Raw genomic sequence first — 26,669 nt, forward strand, 5'->3', positions numbered from 1 at the left:
AGACAACAGCTCAAAGACAGAACTATACAAATGAAAAACATCACACATAGCTTACATATCAGTACATACACACAAAATATCTAGGTCAAATAGAAGAGGCATTGTGCCATGAAGTGTTGCTTTATCTGTTTGTTGTTTTTTTACCAGGTTTGCTGTTCACTTGAGCCATCTGAGATAGGAGTTCCATGCAATCATAGCTCTATTTAATACTATGTTTTCTTGAATTTGTTTGGGGACTGTGAAAAGAGCCCTGGTGGCATTTGTGGTGGGGCAAGTGTGTGTAAGTTTACTGTGCAAACAATTTGGAATTTGCAACACATTGTTTCTTATAAAAAGAAGAAGTGATGCAGTCAGTCTCTCCTCTACTTTTAGCAAAGAGAGACTGGCATGCATAGTATTTATATCAGCCCTCTGATTACAGTGAAGAGTAAGACATGCCGCTCTGATCTGGGCCAGCTGCAGTTTTTCTAGGTCCTTCTTTGCAGCACCTGACCATATGACTGGGCAATAATCAACATAATATAAAAATAAAGCCTGCAGGCCTTGTTTTGTGGAGTCAAAAAGCAAAGCATCTCTTTATCACAGACAGACCGCTCCCCATCTGTCCAACTATTGAATCAATGTCACATTGGCGCTGTGACTAAGATTTCTCATTGGTAAAATTAACTGGGCTGTGCATTAAAGTAGGGCCAGTAGGCCTACCACAGACCATACATTTTCCTTAAGGAATTGCAAGCATTTCAGCAAATGACCTAAAATATACAGCTCTTTACCTATTTAAATTATTATTTTTCCAACCAAACATTTATTTCATTCAAGGTCTGGCTGACCAAGATATTTCCAAAACATTGCACATTGTATGCATTCTGGCCTTCAAATAACAGGAAGATGGGAAAAAGCATCTAATGCGGGCCAGCCCACACCAACTTGGTTAAAAAGACCTCTAACACACATTGGGATCTACCACAAAACATAGCCACTGTGATAGTTGATCATAGGATGTTGACAAGACAAAAAGGGAAGATGCAGTTAGACAGGCAGAATAACAACATAAACGCTAAGAGTTAGAATGCATGTAGTTCTTATCTTTCATATTTCTGACAATGTTTTTATTTTCATAAGCTGCTTTTATGAAAAGTGAACAGTGCTTCTTCAGGTCCGGTGGCTGGAACTCCAGAAGATGGGAAAGTGAGTGAAGAGGAAGAGACTGGAGAGATTAGAGTGACTGGAGAAGGTCATGGGTCCATTTTGCTGCTCACGTCATCTCCCATGTCACGGCTAACATTAGCACCATGGTGGTCAGCCCAAGTCCCTCATTGCAATAGGCTGCATCTACTAATAGAAGTAAATAAGTGTTAGTTACTTCATCTTCAGTAGGATGATATGTCTTACTTTGACCATGTAAAGAATTGAGTTTTCTTTTGTCCATTCTCTCTCTGCTTACCAACAACATTGTGTCTCCCCTTAAGTCTGGGGTTCTCTGTTAAAACAGAGAAAACAAAGTCAGTCATGTGGATGAGGAGAGAGGGAAACCTGACACAGAGAACCCTCACACACTCACCAAACACGATAAGCCGTGTGTATGTGTCTGTGGATCCCAGAGGGTTCTGGGCAGTGCATCGAAACATGGAGCCGTTGAGCTTGGCCGGTACTCGCTCCAGCACCAGCTCTCTCCCATTATGACTCTCTCTTCCGTCCAGCAGAGGACCGCCCACTCTAGTCCAGGTGAACAATGGCTCGGGGAACACCATGTTCTGGGAAGTGCATGTGGAAAAGCATCCTTTGTAAATAATGTGTGTGTACGAGATTGACAACATTGCTGTCAGACTGCACAAGATCACTGATATGCAAGACACCTCGACTCCCAAATAAATAGTATGTGATCAAGATTATCAATTGAGCGCCTTGCCAGCTCGCATTACTCTAACAAATTCCCTCAAACATGCAGAATGACTTTCATGCAAATGTACATACGACTTTCATTCAGATGTATTATATAGTCGTAGGGCGACACCTGCTGGAGAAATGTTTTATTTTTTATGAAGGTTTTCTTTCAATGATGGTGATATGTGGTTGTCTTTCCTACAGTTGAATGTACTCACTGGTATGAATAATATAAGAATAAAGCATTTATTTTGTACTCACCCCAGTGGATGAGATCTGGAGGCCTTGAACTGAAATGCGGACAGTGTCTCCTACTTTAGCCTTACCAGGCGTCATGGACAGTTTGGGGCCCCTGGGAGCAGCTAAAGGGGGGGGGGAGAAAGAATGTTACTTATTTTCAATCTTTTAGTATTTTAACAAAACACTATTTTTCCTTATGTCTCAAATGATTTCTAAAGGAATAAATGAAGCATCTATATTCTCTGTATACTACGCAAAAAGCTCTCAGCCTTAGAATCCATTTTTATTTGGACATGCCTACTAAACCGTGTCTGACTGGGAATAACGGTTTTTGATGATGATAAATCTCCACTAGATCTAGTAATCCACTCAAACTAACTGGTATGAGGTTTGACGTGTATTCATCATGAACTGATGCCGGTGGCTGTGCTGCATACAGACCATGCGTGTGTAGGCGTGTGTGCTTATGGACTTACACATGTAACTGTGTAGAAAATGGCTAATCTACTGTGAGATTTCTCCAGCATTTCTAAGCAGAACTAATGGATCCTCTGAACAAAATCCTCCATTAAGGAGCATCCTCATTAAGTGAGTCACTGCCTCTAAATAGCTGCTGACTGCTGCTGGGTCCTGAGCTGAAGCATAGTGATCAGGGTCTCTGTACTGTATTTTCCTGTAGTTGGCTGATGCTTTAGGCTGGGAAGTGCCTGTTTTCTGACATTACTGAATGCATTAGCTCTAAGTAGGGTTGTATATACACTGAGCACACCAAACATTAGGTACACCTTCCTAATATTGAGTTGCACTCCACCTTTTTGCCCTCAGAACAGCCTCAACTCGTTAGGACATGGACTCTACAAGGTGTCCAAAGTGTTCCACAGGGATGCTGGCCCATGTTGACTCCAATGCTTCTCACAGTTGTGTCAAGTTGGCTGGATGTATTTTGGGTGGTGGACCAATTCTTGATACACACAGGAAACTGTTGAGCGTGAAAAAAGCAGTAGCGTTGCAGCTGTTGACACAAACCGGTGCGCCTGGCACCTACCAATTTGTAAGTCGCTCTGGATAAGAGCGTCTGCTAAATGACTTAAATGTAAATGTACTACCATACCCTGTTCAGAGGCACTTAAATAGTAGTCTTTCCCATTCACCCTCTGAATGGCACACATACACAATCCATGTCTCAATTTTCTCAAGGCTTAACAATCCTTCTTTAACCTGTTTCCTCCCCTTCATCGACACTTCATAATGTTTTGTATACTCAGTGTATATTCCCCAAATTACGAGCTTTCAGACACCATGTTCATTTTCTGTTAATTCAGGAAAAATACCTAAAGTGAATTTGAACTATTATTTTAACAAGTAATTATTTTAGAATGTTCTCTCCCCTTGCATCCCTAGCTCTGATAGGTCAATACAGACATGGACTCCTTGGGTATCCAGTATTTGGGTGGCATAAAAAGTGGGTTTATTTCCTCGTGGAGGAGATATTTGGTATCCAGCTGATTGTCATGGTCTAATCTGGTACTCACACAGAGTGACCTCAGCCTGCATGGGCATGGACAGAGCTGGGTGCTTGACCTCGCAGCTGTACAGGGCGTCGTTGTCCAGCTGAGGGTTGAGGCTCCAGGTGAGCATGGCTCTGACCTCCATGGTGCCGTCGCTGGACGCCTGCCGCCGGTGTTGGAAGTAGTAGAGCGGGTCAGTGCTCTGCATCCAGCGAGGGAACTCCCGGCTTACCACTGTCTCTGGGATCACCTCCGTGGTGGTGGGGCTGGGCTCAGACCCCTCCAGACTTCCTGGCTCCCCCCCGGCCCCTACCATCTTCCCCATCCCTCCGTTCCCAGGGGTGTCATGGTCCAGACGGGGTGGCTTCCCCTGGTCAAGCAGGGAGAGGGACTTCTTCAGTTTGGTGTCATCCAGGTCTCTACTGATCAGGGGCCTTGAGATCCATAGCCCTGCCTTGCCCCTGCCCTGGGATTTGCCCCCGCCACCCTCCATAATAGAGGGGACCACCTCGATCAGCTCGCCGTCACGCTTGAAGTACACCTGAAAGGATAAAGACATAGTATGAGCCCGTAACAACCAATCACACCCGTCATTTCAAAAGTGTTTTTACTTCAAAACATATTTCAGTATGAGTACTGTTTGCATGTGGGCAAACTCACCATAGGGGCTGGCTTTCCTCCCATGACGATGCAGACTAGAGTGAAGTTCTGGGTGTCATAGCGACGGAAGGGGGCCGGGCAGTCTGCTGCCACTACAGAAATGGATTTAGGAGGAACTATGGAGGAAAATAGCATAGAACCTGTGACTCAAAACGAGAAATCCATCTACATATAGGCACATTTTGCATCTAGTATTTCCAGAAGGGCCACATATAAAACTAACTGAAACAAACATGTCTGTACTGTACTTGAGGGCATAACGTTAGTCTTGTAGACCTGATATACAAGATGGCCTCTCTTGGTAACCTTGATCAGGGGGAGGGGATTCCAGGGTGTGTCAGACAAACAACTCTCCAACAAATCACAAGGTAGACATGCCAGAACGTCGCAATTCGAAACCAACGTTTGAAGGCAAAACCTTTGCAGTGGTTTTAGTGAAGTTAGTTGATGCAAACTAGCCACTTGCGAAATGCACTCATTCAAAATAACCTCCGTGATCTCCATCTTGCTAGCTACTATTTTGTATTGTATTCATGCAGATCGGGCAGTGGCGTGGTCCCTGTATGCCAAACTGACGTTCTATTACGTACAGACGTGTTAAACCGGAACATTGTGGGAGGCAACACGGATGTACATAAAATACTATCAGAAAGTAGTCTCCTGTGCATTTCCCACATCTCAACAGTAGGGGGAGGCAGAGGTGATTAAAATACCACATGATCATATCATTATAGCGTTAATTCTCTTGAATCTTACTCATGACAGTGAGCACGATGCTGCCAGAGGCTAAGACCACCCTGTCTCTAGAGGCCTTGTCGTAGATCCCCACGTGGCACTCATACGGCCCATCATCGCCCATCTGGACCTCAGGGAGCCTGGCAGTACAACAACAAACCCCATGAAGATAATAACCATACAGGTTAGGAGTTTTCCAGGTACTCAAAGCATTGAATATGATCAGATAAAATACAATAAGATACGATAAGCTCAATAAAATAATCCTACACTTGTGAGTGAAAACACAGACCAATGTTCTCTTTCTTTTGGCTGCAGCCTACAGTTCAAGCTTACCGGACAGTTGATTGGTAGACCAAGTCTTCTCGTCTTCGGAAGTCCTCCATATGGGAGAAGTTGGTGTTGGTCATGGCATCGTAGGTGAAGATCTTCTGCTTGGCACTGCCACCCTCTGTCACCTAGAGAGTGAAGGAATACCTCATATTACACACCCTGGACATGTATCCACGGGCATGTAACACAAGTTTCTACACAAAACACAATCTTGGTATTTGGTATTTTATTAGGATCCCCAATCGCAACAGCTACTCAACCTGGAGTCCACACAGAACATAAAACGTGACAAAATAGAGAACATCAACAACAAGAACAGCTCAAGGACAGAACTACATACATTTAAAAACGGCACACATCGCGAACATATCAATGCATACACACAAAATATCTAGGTCAAATAGTGGAGAGGCTTTGTGCCGTGAGATTAATCGTTTTTTTAATCGATTCACACAGTTATTCTTTTCCAATTCATGAAGGCTAGAGAGCTTTGAAGCCTCTTCTTTTGCCACTTTAATCAGTTTAGTTAGTTGTTACTAGGTATTCATTTTATTTTGGAGGAGCTGGGAGTTCGGGGTGAAACAACCTGTCCGTGTGGACTATATTACGTATCGCTACATACATTCATAGTTTAAGGAGCTTATTAAACCTAGTAGCTCTTCAGAAGCCATTAGATACAGTACAGTTATGTACTGTATATAATGCACTCTCTCTTTGCATCAAAAGCTTTGATGCGTTTGTCAGCGTTTTAATTGAAGTGTCAATGGAAAATGTCAGAGAACAAAGCCGACCTAATCAAAAGCTTCTCATTGAGGTAAACACAAGATAGATTATGTGCTGTTGCAAACAACCATACGGTTCATACAGGGATCTCAAGGCCACCCTACTCACCCGAAACCACACAATCTCTCGCAGGTTGCCATCTGTCATGAAATTGCACTTGAGCGTTACCGTGTCTCCAATGACAACGGGAGGGAGAGGCTCAAGAGTGACAGTTAAATAGCCTGTGGGTCAAAGAAAGAAGTAAAATATGTTACACACATTTCCACACACTTTTATCTCTACAACATACAGTCCCTTCTATGAAACCCATAACATAGTCCAGCACTTGCTAAAGGCATTCATTAGACATAAAGTTGTTCTATTTTATTCTATGATTCTTAAAGACCCTCTTGTGTTTGTGTTACTATAGTTCTCAAATGACCATACCTCCCTGTCTCTGGAGCATTGGAAATCAAACCTTATAGGCTAGCTGTAATTACATGGATTGTTAATAGTGCATAATCAAGGCTAAATGGCCAAAATTTCATCTGTTTTTGTTTTGCAGGCTATTACAGCGTGGGATAGGAATATTGTGTGCACACATTTCCCCCTTTACTTTCATGATCATTATGGGCTTGTTCATTCATTAACTGTGGCAATAGTAGGTGTCCATATCTATGTAAGGTAGGGTGGCAATGGCAGCACAAGTGCATGTTTATGTTGCGCTATTTCTCCCATTATCGTGGTCATAGTAAAGTAAAGTATGTAGGGTGAATTAAAAGCCAACCTGTTTCCTAAACAAGCCAAATACATGATATAGTGCTGAGAAGCACAGATCTCTATCTCTACCCTGGAGAGGCAGAGAAAACCTAGTAGCGACCTCATTCTCTCTGAGAATTAATGCACTGTAATTATATGTTTTCTTTTATAATAATTAGGTGGTTGCTTATATTTGTCCTATTTCCCATGTACAAGTGTGTATTATGTGCATGTGTGAATTGGAAACTCCCCCTGAGACAACCTTAGAGAGTGGGGTCACGGCCAGGGTCTGCCATTATCAACAGTGACCCTGGAGCAATTAGGGTTATATTCCTTGCTCACATTAATAGATTTTTCAGCTTGGGGATTTGAACTAGCCACCTTTTGGTTTACTGGCCTAACGCTCTAACTGCTAGGTTATCTGCTGCACTTTCATCATCAGCGCATTCTGTGGCAGAAAGAATCTCACCTAGCTTTACAGTAAGTAAATATTGTCAGTGTTATAGTGTTGTATGGGTCATTCCACAATTGTTTTATTTTATTTTATTTCACCTTTATTTAACCAGGTAGGCAAGTTGAGAACAAGTACTCATTTACAATTGCGACCTGGCCAAGATAAAGCAAAGCTGTATGACACATACAACAACACAGAGTTACACACGGAGTAAAACAACATACAGTCAATAATACAGTAGAAAAATAAGTCTATAAACAATGTGAGCAAATGAAGTGAGATAAGGAAGGTAAAGGCAAAAAAGGCCATGGTGGCGAAGTACATACAATATAGCAAGTAAAACACTGGAATGGTAGATTTGCAGTGGAAGAAAGTGCAAAGTAGAAATAGAAATAATGGGGTGCAAAGGAGCAAAATAAATAAATACAGTAGGGGAAGAGGTAGTTGTTTGGGCTAAATTATAGATGGGCTATGTACAGGTGCAGTAATCTGTGAGCTGCTCTGACAGCTGGTGCTTAAAGCTAGTGAGGGAGATAAGTGTTTCCAGTTTCAGAGATTTTTGTAGTTCGTTCCAGTCATTGGCAGCAGAGAACTGGAAGGAGGGGCGGCCGAAGGAGGAATTGGCTTTGGGGGTGACCAGTGAGATATACCTGCTGGAGCGCGTGCTACAGGTGGGTGCTGCTATGGTGACCAGCAAGCTGAGATAAGGGGGAACTTTACCTAGCAGGGTCTTGTAGATGACCTGGAGCCAGTGAGTTTGGCGACGAGTATGAAGCGAGGGCCAGCCAACGAGCGCGTACAGGTCGCAGTGGTGGGTAGTATATGGGGCTTTGGTGACAAAACGGATGGCACTGTGATAGACTGCATCCAATTTATTGAGTAGGGTATTGGAGGCTATTTTGTAAATGACATCGTCGAAGTCGAGGATCGGTAGGATGGTATGGTCAGTTTTACGAGGGTATGTTTGGGTATGTTTGGCAGCATGAGCTTCATACTTTGTTGCGAAATAGGAAGCCAATTCTAGATTTAACTTTGGATTGGAGATGTCTGATGTGAGTCTGGAAGGAGAGTTTACAGTCTAACCAGACACCTAGGTATTTGTAGAACTGTCCAGAGTAGTGATGCTGGACGGGCGAGCAGGTGCAGGCAGCGATCGGTTGAAGAGCATGCATTTAGTTTGACTTGTATTTAAGAGCAGTTGGAGGCCACGGAAGGAGAGTTGTATGGCATTGAAGCTCGTCTGGAGGTGCCCTTTCATATAGACCACATGGAAAATTCAATAAATCAGCGTTTTGACATGTCCCTCTGTGGACTCTGTGACTTCTATGAAGATTTTAACCCACTTAACCCCAACATTTCTCCAAGTTTTCACCATCATTGTAAAGCCCAAGCTATTTTCTGCTTTGACAACATAATTTCTGAAGATTACTATTTATTTATTGTGATTAGTGATTCATTTTAAGCTAAAAATACAACATGACCCTTATTTTAAGGTCCACCCTGTTACGTGAACTGAACTCTCATTTTATAATGGTAAAACCATTCCTTTTTAAATACATTTTTCTTATTATCATTTTTTTTACCCCCTTTTTCTCCTCAATTTCGTGATTACGATCTTGTCTCATCACTGCAAGTCTACAACGGGCTCGGGAGAGGCGAAGGTCAAGTCATGCGTCCTCCGAAACACGACCAGCCAAGCCATACTTATTAACACCCGCCCACTTAACCCGGAAGCCAGCTGCACCAATGTGTCGGAGGAAACACTGTTCAACTGACGGCCGAAGTCAGCCTGCAGGCGCCCGGCCCGCCACAAGGCGTCGCTAGAGTGCGATGAGCCATGAAATGCGCCCCCGGCCAAACCCTCCACTAACCCGGATGGCCCTGGGCCAATTGTGCGCCGCCCTATGGGACTTCCAGTCACGGCTGATCGCAGGCTGTAGTGACACCGCAACACTGCATTGCAGTGCTTTAGACCGCTGCGCCACTCGAGAGGCCTTAAATACATTTTTCTAAAGAGACATTGAACCTCTAATAGTCAAATCAGATTCCACTCTTTTTGTCAATTTTCTGGTGTTTTGTGGTGGAAACTGCGTGGTTCGAGCATAACACGTCAACCCTGTTACCCATAGGTAGACAGGCTAGAAATATTTTAACAATTATAACATTTTTGTGAAGCTTGCATTTAATTGCCCCTCCCGGTTGTACACAACAAGCTTCCATTCCTCCTGTCACAAGGGGATTTATGGCTTATTTAAGGTTAAATTGTCAACCCTGTTACAGTCAACTCTGTTACTTTATTTGGCACTTAATTAGGCACTTACTATAGTCCTTTTTGTTATTTAACCTCTTGATATAGTAAAACATGTTTTTAATTAAGTTAAACATGTGCTCATCATGACAGAATGTTAAATTAGGTTAAATAAACCAAAAAGGACTCATTTTGCTGAACTACCTATATAATAACACCAGGGTGTACATAGTACAGATTAAATCTGTAGGATCAGGTATCCACGATGACCCTTGACTTTTTGGCATGTTGAGTGTGATGGTGTGATGGCCCAGGACTGATCCCAGAGCACTTAAAGAGACATAAGCATAGCACAGTGCAGGGCAGCTGGTAAGGAGTGTAATCTCCTGTTTCATACTGCTACTCCAGTATAGAATCCCCACCCCTCCTCCCACCTTGGCCTCTACACCCTGACGTCAAGGTGGATTATTTTTCCTCATGTTTCTCCCGTTAATACCCCATCTTTTCATCCACAGACCCAGGAGGAGAGAGCTGGAGGGAGCTTCATACTCACAAACATTTTAAAAAAGAAAGAAAGAAATGGCAGCTTTTTGGAGCAAAGAGAGCTGCCATTCAACCATGTAAGCCTGAGCCCTGTAGGTGAAGGCAAAAATACTTGACTCAGGTGTTTTTATGATGTCAGTTGACATTTCTTAAAGGGGCCCTTCTAATAAGAATATACAATCCCAATCAGGGTCGTATTTATAAGGGTTTCTTATAGGACAAGGTAGTCCGTCCCTATTTCAGTCCGTTTTCTTCTGTATGGTGACTATTGAACATAACCTAACTATTGAGGCTGTCAGCTACATCCTCCTCATCACTTACTGTTGGTGAGGTTAGGTCTCGAGGGCCCGAATCTGACCAGAGTTAAGCGTGCGTAAATGGAAAGTAATGATGTTTTTATGCCTATTCTGACCTTGAACTTAAGCATGAGAATAGCATGCTATTCATTCGCTATTCCTTTGGGGTGGAGATCAAATAAATGAAGGTGTGATGGAGGTGTGTCAAGAGATACACTGTATTCTGACCTTGACTTAATTTACGAATAATTCCACCCCCTTTATGCGCGAGGAAACCATGAATAATGTCTAGCGAACCTACCGGTTCCAAGTGGATAAAGCATCTACTTATTTTTTTCAGATAGAAATTACACCATTCTCCATGCACTGTAATTTACAACTTGATAAGAGCTATTGATAAGAGCTAGGTAAATTAGTAATCCGTTTGGATAAGGGAATTGTAAATATAAATTGCATATGTTTTAGATCTGTTTTACCTTACAATCGCTGGAGACAAATATGAAACCAGTCATGGCAGCAAACTGAAGCATATCAACCTATCAACTTTCCCACAGTGAAGTTGATGAAATGCTGTGCCATTATGCAGAATTTAAATTGTACAGCCTTTAACTTGCAGGGAGTTTCTCTGTTTTCTATTTCTGTTTTCTATTGTTAAATATTAGCCTCTATCAGTATCGATTTAAAGGGATGGCTTAAGATAAATGTACTGAAAACCCTATTGAATGAAAACTCAATAAGAAAATCTGTTAGCCAGCAGGTGGGAGGGCTTTCAGGTAGCCAGCCACACCTGCAGAGCAGTACACGACTGAATTAGGTAACGCCTTGACCCCACCGCTACTGTCATTGTGTTTTGGTACAACAGAAGTACAGTCGTGGCCAAAAGTTTTGAGAATGACACAAATATTCATTTTCATAAAGTCTGCTGCCTCAGTTTGTATGATGGCAATTTGCATATACTCCAGAATGTTATGAAGAGTGATCAGATGAATTGCAATTAATTGCAAAGTCCCTCTTTGCCATGCAAATGAACTCAATCCCCAAAAAAAACATTTCCAATGCATTTCAGCCCTGCCACAAAAGGACCAGCTGACATCATGTCAGTGATTATCTCGTGAACACAGGTGTGAGTGTTGACCAGGACAAGGCTGGAGATCACTCTGTCATGCTGATTGAGTTCGAATAACAGACTGGAAGCTTCAAAAGGAGGGTGGTGCTTGGAATCATTGTTCTTCCTCTGTCAATCATGGTTACCTGCAAGGAAACACGTGTCGTCATCATTGCTTTGCACAAAAAGGGCTTCACAGGCAAGGATATTGCTGCCAGTAAAATTGCACCTAAATCAACCATTTATCGGATCATCAAGAACTTCAAGGAGAGCGGTTCAATTGTTGTGAAAAACGCTTCAGGGCGCCCAAGAAAGTCCAGCAAGCGCCAGGACCGTCTCCTAAAGTTGATTCAGCTGCGGGATCGGGGCACCACCAGTACAGAGCTTGCTCACGAATTGCAGCAGGCAGGTGTGAGTGCATTTGCATGCACAGTGAGGCGAAGACTTTTGGAGGATGGCCTGGTGTCAAAAAGAGCAGCAAAGAAGCCACTTCTTTCCAGGAAAAACATCAGGGACAGACTGATATTCTGCAAAAGGTACAGGGATTGGACTGCTGAGGACTGGGGTAAAGTCATTTTCTCTGATGAATCCCCTTTCCGATTGTTTGGGGCATCCGGAAAAAAGATTGTCTGGAGAAGACAAGGTGAGCGCTACCATCAGTCCTGTGTCATGCCAACAGTAAAGCATCCTGAGACCATTCATGTGTGGGGTAGCTTCTCAGCCAAGGGAGTGGGCTCGCTCACAATTTTGCCTAAGAACACAGCCATGAATAAAGAATGGTACCAACACATCCTCCGAGAGCAACTTCTCCCAACCATACAGGAACAGTTTGGTGACGAACAATCCCTTTTCCAGCATGATGGAGCACCTTGACATAAGGCAAAAGTGATAACTAAGTGGCTCGGGGAACAAAACATCGATATTTTGGGTCTATGGCCAGGAAACTCCCCAGACCTTAATCCCATTGAGAACTTGTGGTCAATCCTCAAGAGGCAGGTGGACAAACAAAAACCCACAAATTCTGACAAACTCCAAGCATTGATTATGCAAGAATGGGCTGCCATCAGTCAAGATGTGGCCCAGAAGTTAATTGACAGCATGCCAAGCTGGATTGCAGAGGTCTTGAAAAAGAAGGGTCAATACTGCAAATATTGACTCTTTGCATCAACTTAATGTAATTGTCAATAAAAGCCTTTGACACTTATGAAATGCTTGTAATTATACTTCAGTATTCCATAGTAACATCTGACAAAATATCTAAAGACACTGAAGCAGCAAACTTTGTGAAAATTAATATTTGTGTCATTCTCAAAACTTTTGTCCACGACTGTACATTAATTTCCAATGGAATGCTGTGTTTGCAGCAGAGACCGTTGCAGTGCGTTCTATGTGGTGCATACGTTGGATTTATCAAAGGTGGGCATCAAATTGTATGCGTAGACAGCTTGTAAGAAATGGTAGCTGAAGGTGAATGTTTAACGTTTGTTGCACACATATCCAGATGATGCTGCATACCATTTTGCGCAATGACACTGTCGGTGTGATCAAGGCGTAAGTATGAAAAGCAAATACTTACCAAATACTGAGAAGTGCGTAGGAAAGGTATGCGTAGGAATGGCGTATATTGTTATGTCAGAATTGGCCCCTGAATGCATCACCATTGTCTTACGCAGTGAACAAAAGGCAGCGATAGTCCCTACTCACCCAACTAGAGCCCAGACTCACTATATTACCACCAGGAAGTATAAATGAATGCTCCAGCATCAGAGTTAATAATGAATGGTTTAAGTACAGTAGTTTTTGTACTTACAGTTGAAGTCGGAAGTTTACATACACCTTAGCCAAAAACATTTAAACTCAGTTTTTCACAATTCCTGACATTTAATCCTAGTATCAATTCCCTGTTTTAGGTCAGTTAGGATCACCACTTTATTTTAAGAATGCGAACTGTCAGAATAATAGTAGAGAGAATGATTTATTTCAGCTTTTATTTCTTTCATCACATTCCCAGTGGGTCAGAAGTTTACAAACACTCAATTAGTATTTGGTAGCATTGCCTTTAAATTGTTTAACTTGGGTCAAACATTTCGGGTAGCCTTCCACAAGCTTCCCACAATAAGTTGGGTGAATTTTGGCCCATTCCTCCTGACAGAGCTGGTGTAACTGAGTCAGGTTTGTAGGCCTCCTTGCTTGCACATGCTTTTTCAGTTCTGCCCACAAATTTTCTATGGGATTGAGGTCAGGGGTTTGTGATGGCCACTCCAATACCTTGACTTTGTTGCCCTTAAGCCATTTTGCCACAACTTTGGAAGTATGCTTGGGGTCATTGTCCATTTGGAAGACCCATTTGCGACCAAGCTTTAACTGCCTGAGTGATGTCTTGAGATGTTGCTTCAATATATCCACATAATTTTCCTTCCTCATGATGCCACCTATTTTGTGAAGTGCACAAGTCCCTCCTGCAGCAAAGCACCCCCACAACATGATGCTGCCACCCCAGTGCTTTACGGTTGGGATGGTATTCTTCGGCTTGCAAGCCTTCCCCTTTATACTCCAAACATAATGATGGTCATTATGGCCAAACAGTTCTATTTTTGTTTCATCAGACAAGAGGACATTTCTCCAAAAAGTACGATGTTTGTCCCCATGTGCAGTTGCAAACCATAGTCTGAAGGTAGGCCTTGAAATTCATCCACAGGTACACCTCCAATTGACTCAATTGACTCAAATAAGCTTCTAAAGCCATAACATAATTTTCTGGAATTTTCCAAGCTGTTTAAAGGCACAGACAACTTAGTGTATGTAAACTTCTGAACCACTGGAATTGTGATACAGTGAATTATAAGTGAAATAATCTGTTTGTAAACAATCGTTGGAAAAAATGCACAAAGTAGATGTCCTAACCGACTTGCCAAAACTATAGTTTGTTAACAAGAAATTTGTGGAGTGGTTGAAAAACAAGTTTTAATGACTCCAACCTAAGTGTATGTAAACTTAGTTTTTTTGTGGTGTGGTTTTCATATAAGCCCTTGGGCTTCCAACCACACCTGCACATTGTTTTTTTATTTGTTTTAATCTGTATTGTTGTATATCACTTGTTTTCTTTGGTGCAAATACATGTAACTAAATTAAACAGCAGAAGACCCACTGTAAATACCCAGGGTGTTACTTCATCTCATGTTAGTGCTCTACAATGACCAACAATGCTCCTCAGGCTCGCTCTGTCTTCTGAGCAGACACCATGACAGACAGCTGTCATCTGCTGTATCTAACATGGGACATTGTAGGCCTTCAATACAGTACACCCAGTCCAATTCTTTCGGATTATACGGTGATCAGAGAAATAAACACTGTTGTGAGACTTGATTCTTCTGAAAATAGGCTCACTCAAGGCCAAAGCGTATGCTTGAAGCCTGCAAGCATTGACTCTGCGAAGGAGGAGGTGGTGAATGAAGCACTGACAGAAAGCTAGCAAGGAGATGACTTTCTCTCTCTCTCTCTCTCTCTCTCTCTCTCTCTCTCACTCACAGACCAACTTGATCTCACGAGCCGCTGGGGGTGGAGTGCCATTCGTCTGGCAAGCGAGACTACAGAGCCAGACTCAGATCCAGAGACACACAGATCCAGGCAGACATACACGCACACACACATGACTGAGCAACTTCAATAGGAACTGCATTCACTGAAATCACAATTAAGCTCTCCCTCCCCTCAATTTCTATAGCATATATTACTGCCATATGATGGGATTGAAATGCTATACTTACATGTAATCACAGATCCTGATTGCAATTTATGTTACTAATATTAGATGCTTGAAGTAATGCATATCCTCAATGTTTTGTTGGCTTGCATTCTGTCAGGTCCTAGAGCCTTGGGTCAGTGGCATTTAATCATTTTGGAGTACAGATTACCTGTAAAATGGGTCAGCCAAATAGCCTTTATCCCTCAGATAATCAATCAAAAACTGGATTGGGTAACTAGGATTGTGACATCATAGCCTCACTAGCATTAGACAACTTTTAGCCCATTTAATAAAACATGCATTCAACTAGTATACTCAATGTACAGTCTACAGAAATTGCTATATGATACAGTGCATCTCCTCATGGACAAACTAATCATTTTGGATGGCTGTCAATACCTTGGAACTGTTAACAGTCAATCTAGGCTAGTGCAATGCGTTTCAAACATGTAAGACTGGTCAGAAAATAACCTATGCAGCCTATAATCATTGCAATGTAATTTCACTCTGCAGGCTTTAGAGCTATAGCCTAACACAGAAGTATGTTAAATGTGAAATATATAGGTTAGTAAAAATGGTCTACAGCATGGAGCTTTAGAAATAACATTTTAACTTTTTAGCAAATAACAACAAAATGCTCCATGTAGTACAAAAAACGGAGACATACCAACAGCCAAATCCAAAACATATACGAGGATACACAGAGAAAAAGCACAAGTCATCTTCCCCGTTCGTGTGGTCAAATTGACACTCCATCTGTTTTCAGGCAATAAATCGTTGATAAAATGCCATCCACTATGCCCGCGGCACGGGGTCTGGTCCCCATTCGGAACGCTTCATTCTGCACCGAAACGCAGAGCTACTTTTCTGTTTCTGTCAAGCGACCAGTGAAAAAAGAAATCCTCATCCAGATATTGCCTCCAGAATAGTGTGAGGATTAAAAACTGCAACAGATTTGATTTGAATGAAGTCTCATCAGCTCTTTCGCTCTCTCTCAACACACGCTTACGCGTGCGTGCGCACACACCTAGGTGCTTCCCCCCTCTCTCTCTCTCTCTCACACACACACACACACACACACACACACACACACACACACACATATATATATATATATACACACATATACAGTACCATTCAAAAGTTTGGACACACCTACTCATTCCATTGTAGAATAATAGTGAAGACATCAAAACTATGAAATAACACATATGGAATCATGTAGTAACACAAAAAAAGTGTAAACAAATCAAAATATATTTTATATTTGAGATTCTTCAAAGTAGCCACCCTTTGCCTATGCACAGCTTTGCACACTCTTGGCATTCTCTCAACCAGCTTCATGAGATAGTCATCTGGAATGCATTTCAATTTCAAACAGGTGAGCCTTGTTAAAAGTCAATTTGTGGAATTTCTTTCCTCTTAATGTGTTTGAGCCAATCAGTTGTGTTGTGGCAAGGTAGGGGTGTTACACAGAAGATAGCCCTATTATGGCAAGAACAGCTCAAATAAGAAAAGGGAAACAACAGACCATCATTACTTTAAGACATGAAGGTCAGTCAATCCAGAAAATCTCTAGAACTTTGAACGTTTTTCAAGTGCAGTCGCAAAAACCATCAAAAACCATTGATATGATGAAACTGGCTCTCATGAGGACCGCCACAGGAAAGGAAGACCCAGAGTTACCTCTGCTGCAGAGGATAAGTTCATTAGAGTTACCAGTCTCAGAAATTGCAGGCCAAATAAATGCTTCAGTGTTCAATTAACAGACACATTTCAACATCAACTGTTAAGAGGAGACTGCATGAATCAGGCCTTGGTACAAATGGTACAATTGCTGCAAAGAAACCACTACTAAAGAACACCAATAAGAAGAAGAGACTTGCTTGGGCCAAGAAACACGAGCAATGGACATCAGACCGGTGTAAGTCTGTCTTTTTATCTGATGAGTCCAAATGTGAGATTTTTGGTTCCAACCGTGTGTCTTTGTGAGACACAGAGTAGGTGAACGGATGATTTCTGCATGTGTGGTTCCCACAGTGAAGCAAGGAGGAGGAGGTGTGATAGTGTGGGGGTGCTTTGCTGGTGACACTGTCAGTGATTTATTTATAATTCAAGGCACACTTAACCGGCATGGCTACCACAGCATTCTGCAGCAATACACCGTCCCATCTGGTTTGCGCTTAGTGGGGCTATCATTTGTTTTTCAACAATGTCCCAACACACCTCCAGGCTGTGTAAAGGCTATTTCACCAAGAAGGAGAGTGATGGAGTGCTGCATCAGATGACCTGGCCTCCACAATCACCCGACCTCAACCCAATTGAGATAGTTTGGGATGAGTTAGACCGCAGTGAAGGAAAAACAGCCAATAAGTGCTCAGCATATGTGGGAACTCCTTCAAGACTGTTGGAAAAGCATTCCAGGTGAAGCTGGTTGAGAGAATGCCAAGAGTGTACAAAGCCGTCATCAAGGCAAAGGGTGGCTACTTTGAAGAATCTAAAATATATTTTGATTTGTTTAACACTTTTTTGGTTCCTACATGATTCCATATGTGTTATTTCATAGTTTTGAAGTCTTCACTATTATGCTACAATGTAGAAAATAGTAAAAAATAAAGGAAAACCCTTGAATGAGTAGGTGTGTCCAAACTTTTGACAGGTACTGTATATATACACACACTGAGTGTCCAAAACATTAAGGACACCTTAATATTGAGTTGCACCCCCCCCCCCCCCTCAATTTGTCAGGACTCTACAAGGTGTCCAAAGCGTTCCACAGGTTAGCTGGCCCATGTTGACTCCAATGCTTCTAACAGTTGTGTCATGTTGGCTGGATGTAATTTGGGTGGTGGACCATTCTTGATACACACAGGAAACTTTGGAGCATGAAAAACCCAGTAGTGTTGCAGTTCTTGACACAAACTGGTGCGCCTGGCACCTACTACCATACCCTGTTCAAAGGCACTTAAATATTTTGGGTTGTCCATTCACCCTCTGAATGGCACACATACACAAGCCATGTCTCAAGTCTTCAAAATCCTTCATTAACCTGTCTCCTCTCCTTCATCTACATTGATTGATGCCACTTGTTAAATCCACTTCAATAACAATAAGGGATCATAGCTTTCACCTGGTCAGTCTATTCCATGGAAAGAGCAGGTGTCCTTAATGTTTTGTACTCTGTGTATTTTTTTAATCCATTTTAGGATACATGTGAAATATAAAAACATTGGCCAAATGTATTTTGTATGCATTTTGAAATGTATTTTAATGCTTGACATACATTTGTTTGGAAAAAACTTTTCACATGTATTTTTTTTCAACACCCACACACACAGCCACACACACACTCAGCCTGTAGCACCATGTCCCCCTCTGTGTCCAAGATAATAACAGTCTGTTAGCTTGTATCTCAACTGCCTTCCCAAAGGCATTCACTGAGTTGGCAAAAATCAGCAAAAGAGCTTGTATCAGACCATGATCTCTTTATTCAAATAACAAAGTGACACAGTGTAAACACACTGTCCAAAATAAGTACCTGTCAAGCATAAAGTAGCTGAGACATTCTTTTTCCTTCTTCACATCTTCTGGATTATTGAAATGGAAAACAGGACATTAGACAAAATTCTCACAGAAAGACAAGATGTTATTACACAGTATGTTGATCATCAAGTTGATTTTAGAGAAATGTTATATGTAGATCTCTTTTTCCCCCAAAAGCGGGATACCTGTCAGTGTACTGTATCGCTACTTTACATTAAGTTACTGGTAACACTTTACATGAACGTACCCTGGGGGGGTTGTAAAGAGTTTAGAAGTACTTTATAAACATGCTCCCATACACCCGAACATTAAATGTCATGTTCTGTGTTAGCAACACACTTGACACACTGGCAATAGGAGTCAATTAGAGTGACAACAAGAAAATCAAAATCTAACATTCGTAACGGTCACTTTTCAATCACTTGTCAATTATACTTTTTTCAAGAACGTGCAAAATGCAAAATCATGTTGAGTGAACCTCCTCAAATTCCATTTGACGAGACCCCCTGGTCTAGATCTGCCAGACTGAAGAAGCATCTGCTGGGAGGTGTGAGAGAGAGGGCCTGAAACATGTCAAACACAGTTTGCAGTACACCACTACTCCCTCAGACTCCATCCAGAAATCCAACCACCAAGGTGGTATAGGAATGTACCATACTGTATAGCCCTTCCTGATAGTCTAGTCATCCTGAATATATATTGTTTAATAGTCTCTTCTTCATAGAGCACGCAATACATCAGGCGAGTGGGAGGAGCCAGCTCTTGTCTCATCCAATCAGTCTTGTATCCTCATGGGCTCACTGTTAGTGGGAGTTGCCAAACCATGAGCGTACTTTCATCTGGGTCCCCATTGGCTGCTATAGTCTCCTCCCCAAGTCGACGGAACCCCCTGCCTCCGGAGAAGACGGCAGCAGAGGTCACCTTGTCCTTCCCGCGCCCCTCCCTGGCCGGGGGCTGACCCCGGACCCATACCTCAGGGTCCTCGCTCAGCTCGTAGATAGAGCCGTCCTCAGGGCTATGCTCCGGGGTCTCCGGTGGGGCGTCACATGGGCTCTGGTCGGGTTCGGCTGTCAGCAGCTTGCCAGGCAGCTGGGTGGTTGAGCGGAGGCGATACTGAAGCAGCATTCCCTTGGCCTTGGTGGGCTCTCCGTGGGGGGAGGAGCAGTCAGGTTGCGAGAGTGACTCCTGGGACAATTCATTCCTCCACTCCCCACCCTCTCCTCCTCCCGCTCCCCCATTGGCCTGGTCTACAGTCTCGCAGACAGAATCCCGTTTGAGCATGTCTGGGGACAGGGTGCTGGAGGTGACCACAAGGAAATCCACAGGGCCACAGTGAGCGTTTAGAGACGTCATCCCTTTACCTATGGGACAAGTAGCACACAAGGCCTCGGTTAGAAAACACACAACTTGATTGGTGGGTTGGTTGATTGATTGATTGGTTTTATTAGACAATTATAATACAGCCAGTCACACCAATGCAATGGGAGTAACCGGATGCCATCTGATGCCAGTTTTCATGTGCAAACCGTCAGTTGTGTCTGTGCTAAGCCTGACCTGTTATTTTGGGGATACCCTCCAGTTTCGGCACGGGCAGGGTGACGATGATGCCCTGGGCAGTACCCACCCACAGCAGCCCCTGGCAAATGAGTAGGCTGGTGACCCGGACGCTACCTTGCTGCCCTGGAAGAGAGACACAACCACCATTCTGTCACTTCCTCCTGTTCATGTCAACGTTACTGTTGCCCTCGTCCACATTTATGATCCATCCCTAGCCTCTATGCCAGCCTCTTGTGTACATCTGAAATAATTGAATAGATTATCACCAGGGCTTAAATGACACCTAGCCTTACATTGGGCAATGTGGAGCTAATACCAGTTTGCTCATACCTGTATCCAATCCTTTTAGACCTACACAAGTGTCTAGGGACTGGTTTTGAATCATGTAAGTGAAACAAGTGGTCGGTAACCTGTGACCTTCTACACTGTACTTGCCTGGGCTGAGGAAGGTGGAGCGTGTGGAGATGTTGATCTCCTGCAGGTGCTCCAGTGTCTCCGTGTGGAACAGGCGGATGGATGAGCCCTCGGAGAAGGCCATCCACACCCCTCCCCCCGCCCGCACCATGTGACTCACACTGACCGCGGGCTCCGGGTGCGCGTCAAAACTCTTTAAGAGGGGGAGAGAGAGAGGGGGAGAGTGAGTGAGTGAGTGAGTGAGTGAGTGAGTGAGTGAGTGAGAAAGAGGTGTTATGATCAAGAGAGAGAGAGGACAGAGGTTGTCAATGCACGTGTCCTTTCCTTACTAGCTACAGTATCATATTACACATATCCAATCCTTTTCAGGTCATATAGTCACTCTGTCCCTCTTCTCTTCCTCATTCCTTCAGCCCCATGTAAACGAGGGTGTATAGAAGGGTGTGTTTTGCCGACCTGTGTGTGGAGGCTGGAGCCCTGGATGACGGTGACGTGGTTGGCACAGCTGGCCCACACAGCATTCTCTAGGGTTAGGAGGGTGCGGATGGGGCCACTGCCCACAGTCACCAGCCTGCACGACTCAGGGTCCCACAGCCCCTCTGGAAAAAAAGAGAAAATGGTCAGTGTTAATGATGGTTACTTATTTATCCATCACATTGACTTAACCAGGTAGATTATTGAGAACACCATAGAGAAACATATACTTTAGTTCTATTTAAGTCTCTGAGAGCACTGTCCAGGAGGGTGTAGTGGTACAACAGCAGACTGAGGCAGACCTATAGACCTATAGTATGTTCATCTTAATGTTGTCTTGTAACTTGTAATGGAATACCTTGATTATACAAGGACATGCCAGGATACAATATTATACAGTTGGTTTGCGGTCTCACCTCCACTCTTCCGAGCGTAAACAGACACTTTTCCATTCCCCAGCCCAGCGAACAGGAAGGAGGCAGAGTGTTTCAGGCACAGAACTGGACAACTGTCTGGGTTGGAGAAGGTCAGCAGGCACTGGGTCGAAGTGTCCACGGTACCATACACATGAATGCTGGGAAATGGAGTTAATGAGAAATAGGGTGACATTTTACTAGGTATATGACAATGACATGAGCCAACTTGAATTCTACTGATAGAGTTGTGTGTGGCCACTTGGGCTGATATGTTCCGGTTTGTACTAACATTGCTATGGACAATACAAAAGTCACAATGAACTGAATGGTAAATGTTAAGTCTGGCACTTTTTTCTGATTTGTTGGTTCCTTGATGGAGAATAGTGGATAACCAAATCCAAAAGGTGCAGCATGAAGAATTCAGCCATGTTCAATAAACACATGGGTGTCAGCATATTGTGTAAACTCATTCTGCAGTGTTTGTTTGTACTACAGTACACACGATGACTCACTTGCCATCCTGCAGGCCTACACAGATGGTGTTGCCAGTCCTGGCTGTGCTCTTGACAGCAGCCTCCCCCTCTTCCTCTTCGGTGGGACAAGGCTCCATCACGTGGTCCAGACACAGGACTGGCGCCCCCATCTGGATGGACTTGACCATGCGCGGCGTGGAGCGGTTCAGAGAGAAGATTTCCACTTGACCGTGGTTGCGGTCACCTCCACTGGCCACCTGGTCATGACAGATACAGGATGTTAATGGGAATGACCAGCTATCGAACACAGGTCTACTGCGTGACTCTAGACCGCATCAGCCCGCTGAGCAAAAAAAAAAGCTAAAGCCTAGGCTTGGGTTACTCATCACATGAACCATTATAGTTAATTGGACCACATTCGCTACACTTCATCCCAACCACAACTCAACCACGGTTTGTAGTACTCACCCAAAGGTAGCCCTGCGGCAGAGAGGTGCTGGCTGCAGAGAATGCCAGCAGGGCACATTGGACCGGGTTGTGAAGCGCTGTCTCCAGCTACAGACAACACAACAAAAGCTCACTTTTACCCACAGACCTACTATACTCAGTTATATAGATACACGGAGTGTACAAAACATTAGGAATACCTTCTTAATATTGAGTTGCACCCCCTTTTACCCTCAGAACAGCCTGAATTCGTCAGGCCATGGACTCTACAAGGTGTTGAAAGCGTTCCACAGGGAAGCTGGCCCTTGTTGACTCGTGTGTCCCACAGTTCTGTCAAGTTGGCTGGATGTCCTTTGGGTGGTGGATCATTTTTGATACACACAGGAAACTGTTGAGCGTGAAAAACTCAGCAGCGTTGCAGTTCTTGACACTCAAACCGGTGCTCCTGGCACTTACTACCATACCCCGTTCAAAGGCACTTAAATCTTTTGTGTTGCCCATTCACCATCTGAATGGCACACATACACAATCCGTGTCTCAATTCTCTCAAGGCTTACAAATCCTTCTTTAACCCGTCTTCTTCCCTTCATCTACACTGTTTGAAGTGGATTTAATGTTTTGTAAACTCAATGTATATGTATTCGGTATTATAGACAATATATTGTAGCTAAATTCTCTCTATGAACGGGATATAACAGCAACCCATTGAATGTTTTTTGCTGACTGTTCCTTTACCTCAATACCTTTACTTGAATGACATAAGAACATTTCTGAAACATCCTGCTAGACTTGATGTTCAGAATCAGAGGAAAGTAATTGGCAGTATTTCGAGTATGGATCTAATACACTATTCAATCAAAAATAATATCAAGCATTTTTTCTGACACTGAAGACTTTCATGACAGCCTTATTCAAATGAAGCTGATATTTGGTTCTGGATGGTAAGATTTCACTCTGTGTAGTAATTGTTTTGTTGAATACTTGAATCCAAACATGTATTTATATTTGCAGCTGAAGACTAATTCGATTTCCAATGGGTTTTGATTGGATGAGGCGGACGGTATTAGAGGAACAGGGATCAAACCCCCCCAAAAAATGTTCTCTCACACACACACACACACCAAGTTTGGTGACCCACAATAATGCAACATACGGATGCAAACTGGAACATTGTGCAAGTCCTCAAACAGAGTCTAGTCCATCGTCTCCATATACCCTGCAGTGGTGTGAAGTCCCATGATAACTTCTATCTGCCACTGCATTTCCATACAAATGGTGTAAATGTATATTTTCGCCAGGAGGGAGTCCTTTGAATTTGAAAACGCCATCCAACACACACAACCTCTCCTTTCAGAGACAAAGGCATCTGAATTTCAAATAGTTAAGATGAAGGGAACGGTGGTGAACAGTATGTAAGAGCTTGGAGGAGTGGAGGGAGTGTGGATACCCTTCCAGAAAAGAACACTAGGTTGCATACAAAATGGCACCCTATTCCCTATATAGTGTACTACAGGGGGAATAGGGTGCCATTTTGGATGCAGACTGGTCTGTGATTTACTGTTTACTTGTAATTTATGCAGGCATATTTGTGGGAGAGCCTTTCCGGAGAGTCCAGGGGGGGGTTTAATTTAGAGAAACCAGCCGTTAGTCTTTCAATTTCAACTTGAAAAGATTACTTGGAATACCATCCAGCATTTTCCTCGCTTCATGGATTATCTTCAGGAGTCAATGGCCTCAGCCGAGTCCCCGGAAATAAGGTGCTTACCCTTTGATCTCTCCTCTATCCCTAGACACAGATACTATGAAAGGGGAAACTGAAGCAGATTCACTTATTTTAAAGGTAGAGTATGACCAGCAGTTGAGTATGTTGATATGGTATCGGCAGTGTGTGTTCAATCATCAATCAAATGTATTTATAAAGCCCTTTTTACATCAGCAGTCACAAAGTGCTATACAGATACCCAGTGTAAAATCCAAAAGAGCAAGCCATGCAGATATACAAGCACAATGGCTAGGAAAAACTCTAGAAAGGCAGGAACCTAGGAAGAAACCTAGAGAAGAACCAGGCTCCGAGGGGTGGCCAGACCTCTTCTGAAAGGGGGGAACTCAGATTATCTCTAGATCGGACTGATGACATGACTCCAGATTGAAACAAACTGTCATTCATTTTTGTCTTTAAGTGGAGGCGGTGGGTGATATCTCTTTGCTCAAAAAATGAGACAGAAGAATGAGTTTCCCATCTCCTTAACAGGACACATGTACGCACGCATGCACAAGCTCACACTCCCATAGGCTTACTTTAATCTTACAGAAAGTTTACTTTCAACTACAACTATTATTCTAATATAATAAGTAAGTTTGGCACATTCAAGGTGCCAACAATGCATATTTCATATCCTCTTCAATCCTCTTGTTTCTTTAAGCCTGCCAGGCAAACTAAGGTGATGTGTTAGCATGGCATATCATTGCACCTTTCATCTCAACATATCTGCTTTTTACTCAATAATGGCTTCTTTTGTAACAGCTCAAAATACTGCTTTAAGTTACGGTGCAGATTTTTTTCCTCTGAGTAAATGTGCCGGGGGAAATGCGTAGATGAGACCCAGACTTCATATCATCATACCAATGATAATATAGATGAACTCAACTCAGCAGTCTTGAAATACAATCAAGTGTCGGTCGTTGCAATGGTAATGAAGTGGTCCCTTAGATGTGCAAGGACTGCTGTTCTCCTCATGTGAGGGAAGGATTCCATTTCCTTTATCAAACAGCTTCCATAATCTCATCAGTCAGCCCTGTCCAGCTCAGCTGCCAGGAGACGTAGAAGAGATTGGCAATGAATGAGATGGGACTATAGCATAAACTGCTAATCATAGCCTGTGACACACAAAGAAACCCCAGTCACACTTCCTTGAGTGGCAATTATTTGATGGTGTTCTGATTCCCCTGTTGGATCAAGCCAACGCCTGCTACCTCTTGCCTCTGCTCTCCGTTCGACAGGAAATCCAGCACTGTATCAGACACCTTCACTGAGCTTCCTCACAGCTGTAGCTGCTTACCTTTTGGTCTTGTGTTTTGGAGGAGAAGATGGGAAGTCGGCAGGCTAGCAGGGGACACCAAAATGGATGTCTAGTCTTCCCATCATCCTCTGCAAACACCCAGCCTGGCGTGTTCTCTTCCCCTGTATCAACAGTGAGACCTTTAGTTGTACACCTCTGCAACATCCTATCCCAGTGGGCAAATGATGACCAACACGCCAAAAAGCGGCAACATTTATTATTTCTGTGTTAGGAGTCCAAAGTTAAGCTAGGCTTGCTATAATGTTAAATGGCATTGTTGGAGAGCTCGACTTACTCTTGGCTATCTTGGCGAGGTGTAGGCGGTTGACCCAGGAGATCTTGCTGAGGGGACTGGGAGTGTTGAAAACCACCATGAAACTGACCGGTCGTCCAGATCTGAGGAGCAACAAAATACATGCATTAACATCATGTAACACATGTGCATGCACACAGACAATCACAACTAACATCCAGGCTACACCCCAGCTCTCCCTGATCTAGCCCTGTCCCTACTTTCTAGAGCTATGGTCTAGTGAATATCTTTGTTAATGCTGGACCCTGAATTGCTTCAGTAGAGATTGAGTTTCAATCAGAAACATGAATAAACGTGTAAGCGCTAACTGACCATTTTGGCATTTAAATGGCGAGTTGTAAAGATTCCAATATCAAACCACACAGGAATAGACTAGAGCTGAGAGAGTTCCATCCACAGCTTGGCAGTAGAGGATTAAGAATGTGCCAGGCCTTGCCACCCACTCCAAGCTGCCCTGCCATCTGCTTACAAACTACCCCCCCCCCCCCCCCCCCCCACACACACACACAGGGCCCCAGTTAACCTCCTGGGCACTCACTTGTCAGGCTTGCCTGGCACAGCCAGCCGCAGGCGGCACTTGTTGGCACACTGGATCTGTTCATCTTTGATGTGGATGAGCCTCTGCAGTGCAAGGCACCAGTCCTGCCCTACTGTTGTGTTCAGGTTCTGGAGAAAAACAAAGAGGGTGGTAGAGGGATGGT

The 26,669-nt window shown here is 43.4% G+C and overlaps 2 protein-coding genes across 4 annotated transcripts in view; both read right to left on the reverse strand.

Annotated features, from left to right (window-relative positions):
* Positions 1–777: 777 nt before the first annotated feature.
* Positions 778–16,286, reverse strand: LOC115168271 (immunoglobulin superfamily member 21). 2 transcript variants are annotated; one of them, XM_029723392.1, is made up of 10 exons: positions 15,940–16,286; positions 6,252–6,364; positions 5,364–5,485; positions 5,049–5,167; positions 4,293–4,408; positions 3,657–4,173; positions 2,146–2,246; positions 1,562–1,754; positions 1,445–1,480; positions 778–1,335 (listed from the first exon to the last, which is right to left on the reverse strand). In XM_029723392.1, the coding sequence occupies exons 1-10, from the start codon at positions 15,992–15,994 to the stop codon at positions 1,256–1,258; spliced, it is 1,452 nt and encodes a 483-aa protein (XP_029579252.1). In that variant the 5' UTR covers positions 15,995–16,286; the 3' UTR covers positions 778–1,255. The 2 variants fall into 2 exon arrangements, with proteins under 2 accessions (XP_029579252.1, XP_029579253.1); XM_029723393.1 differs by lacking the exons at positions 5,049–5,167; positions 5,364–5,485; positions 6,252–6,364; positions 15,940–16,286 and adding an exon at positions 4,541–5,000.
* Positions 16,287–18,514: 2,228 nt separating this feature from the next.
* LOC115168273 (rho guanine nucleotide exchange factor 10-like protein) overlaps positions 18,515–26,669 on the reverse strand; it is a 30,595-nt gene continuing 22,440 nt past the window's right edge. For both annotated transcript variants that reach the window (XM_029723399.1, XM_029723400.1), the window contains 10 exons: positions 26,507–26,634; positions 25,951–26,051; positions 25,656–25,777; positions 22,618–22,704; positions 22,189–22,406; positions 21,677–21,834; positions 21,243–21,385; positions 20,808–20,979; positions 20,370–20,495; positions 18,515–20,176 (listed from right to left, as the gene is read on the reverse strand). In XM_029723399.1, coding sequence (XP_029579259.1) covers positions 19,605–20,176; positions 20,370–20,495; positions 20,808–20,979; positions 21,243–21,385; positions 21,677–21,834; positions 22,189–22,406; positions 22,618–22,704; positions 25,656–25,777; positions 25,951–26,051; positions 26,507–26,634 — 1,827 coding nt within the window. In that variant the 3' untranslated portion in view covers positions 18,515–19,604. The remainder of the gene's footprint in view (positions 20,177–20,369; positions 20,496–20,807; positions 20,980–21,242; positions 21,386–21,676; positions 21,835–22,188; positions 22,407–22,617; positions 22,705–25,655; positions 25,778–25,950; positions 26,052–26,506; positions 26,635–26,669) is intronic.

Source organism: Salmo trutta, chromosome 30 (assembly GCF_901001165.1).
Source record: "Salmo trutta chromosome 30, fSalTru1.1, whole genome shotgun sequence".
Taxonomy (NCBI): domain Eukaryota; kingdom Metazoa; phylum Chordata; class Actinopteri; order Salmoniformes; family Salmonidae; genus Salmo; species Salmo trutta.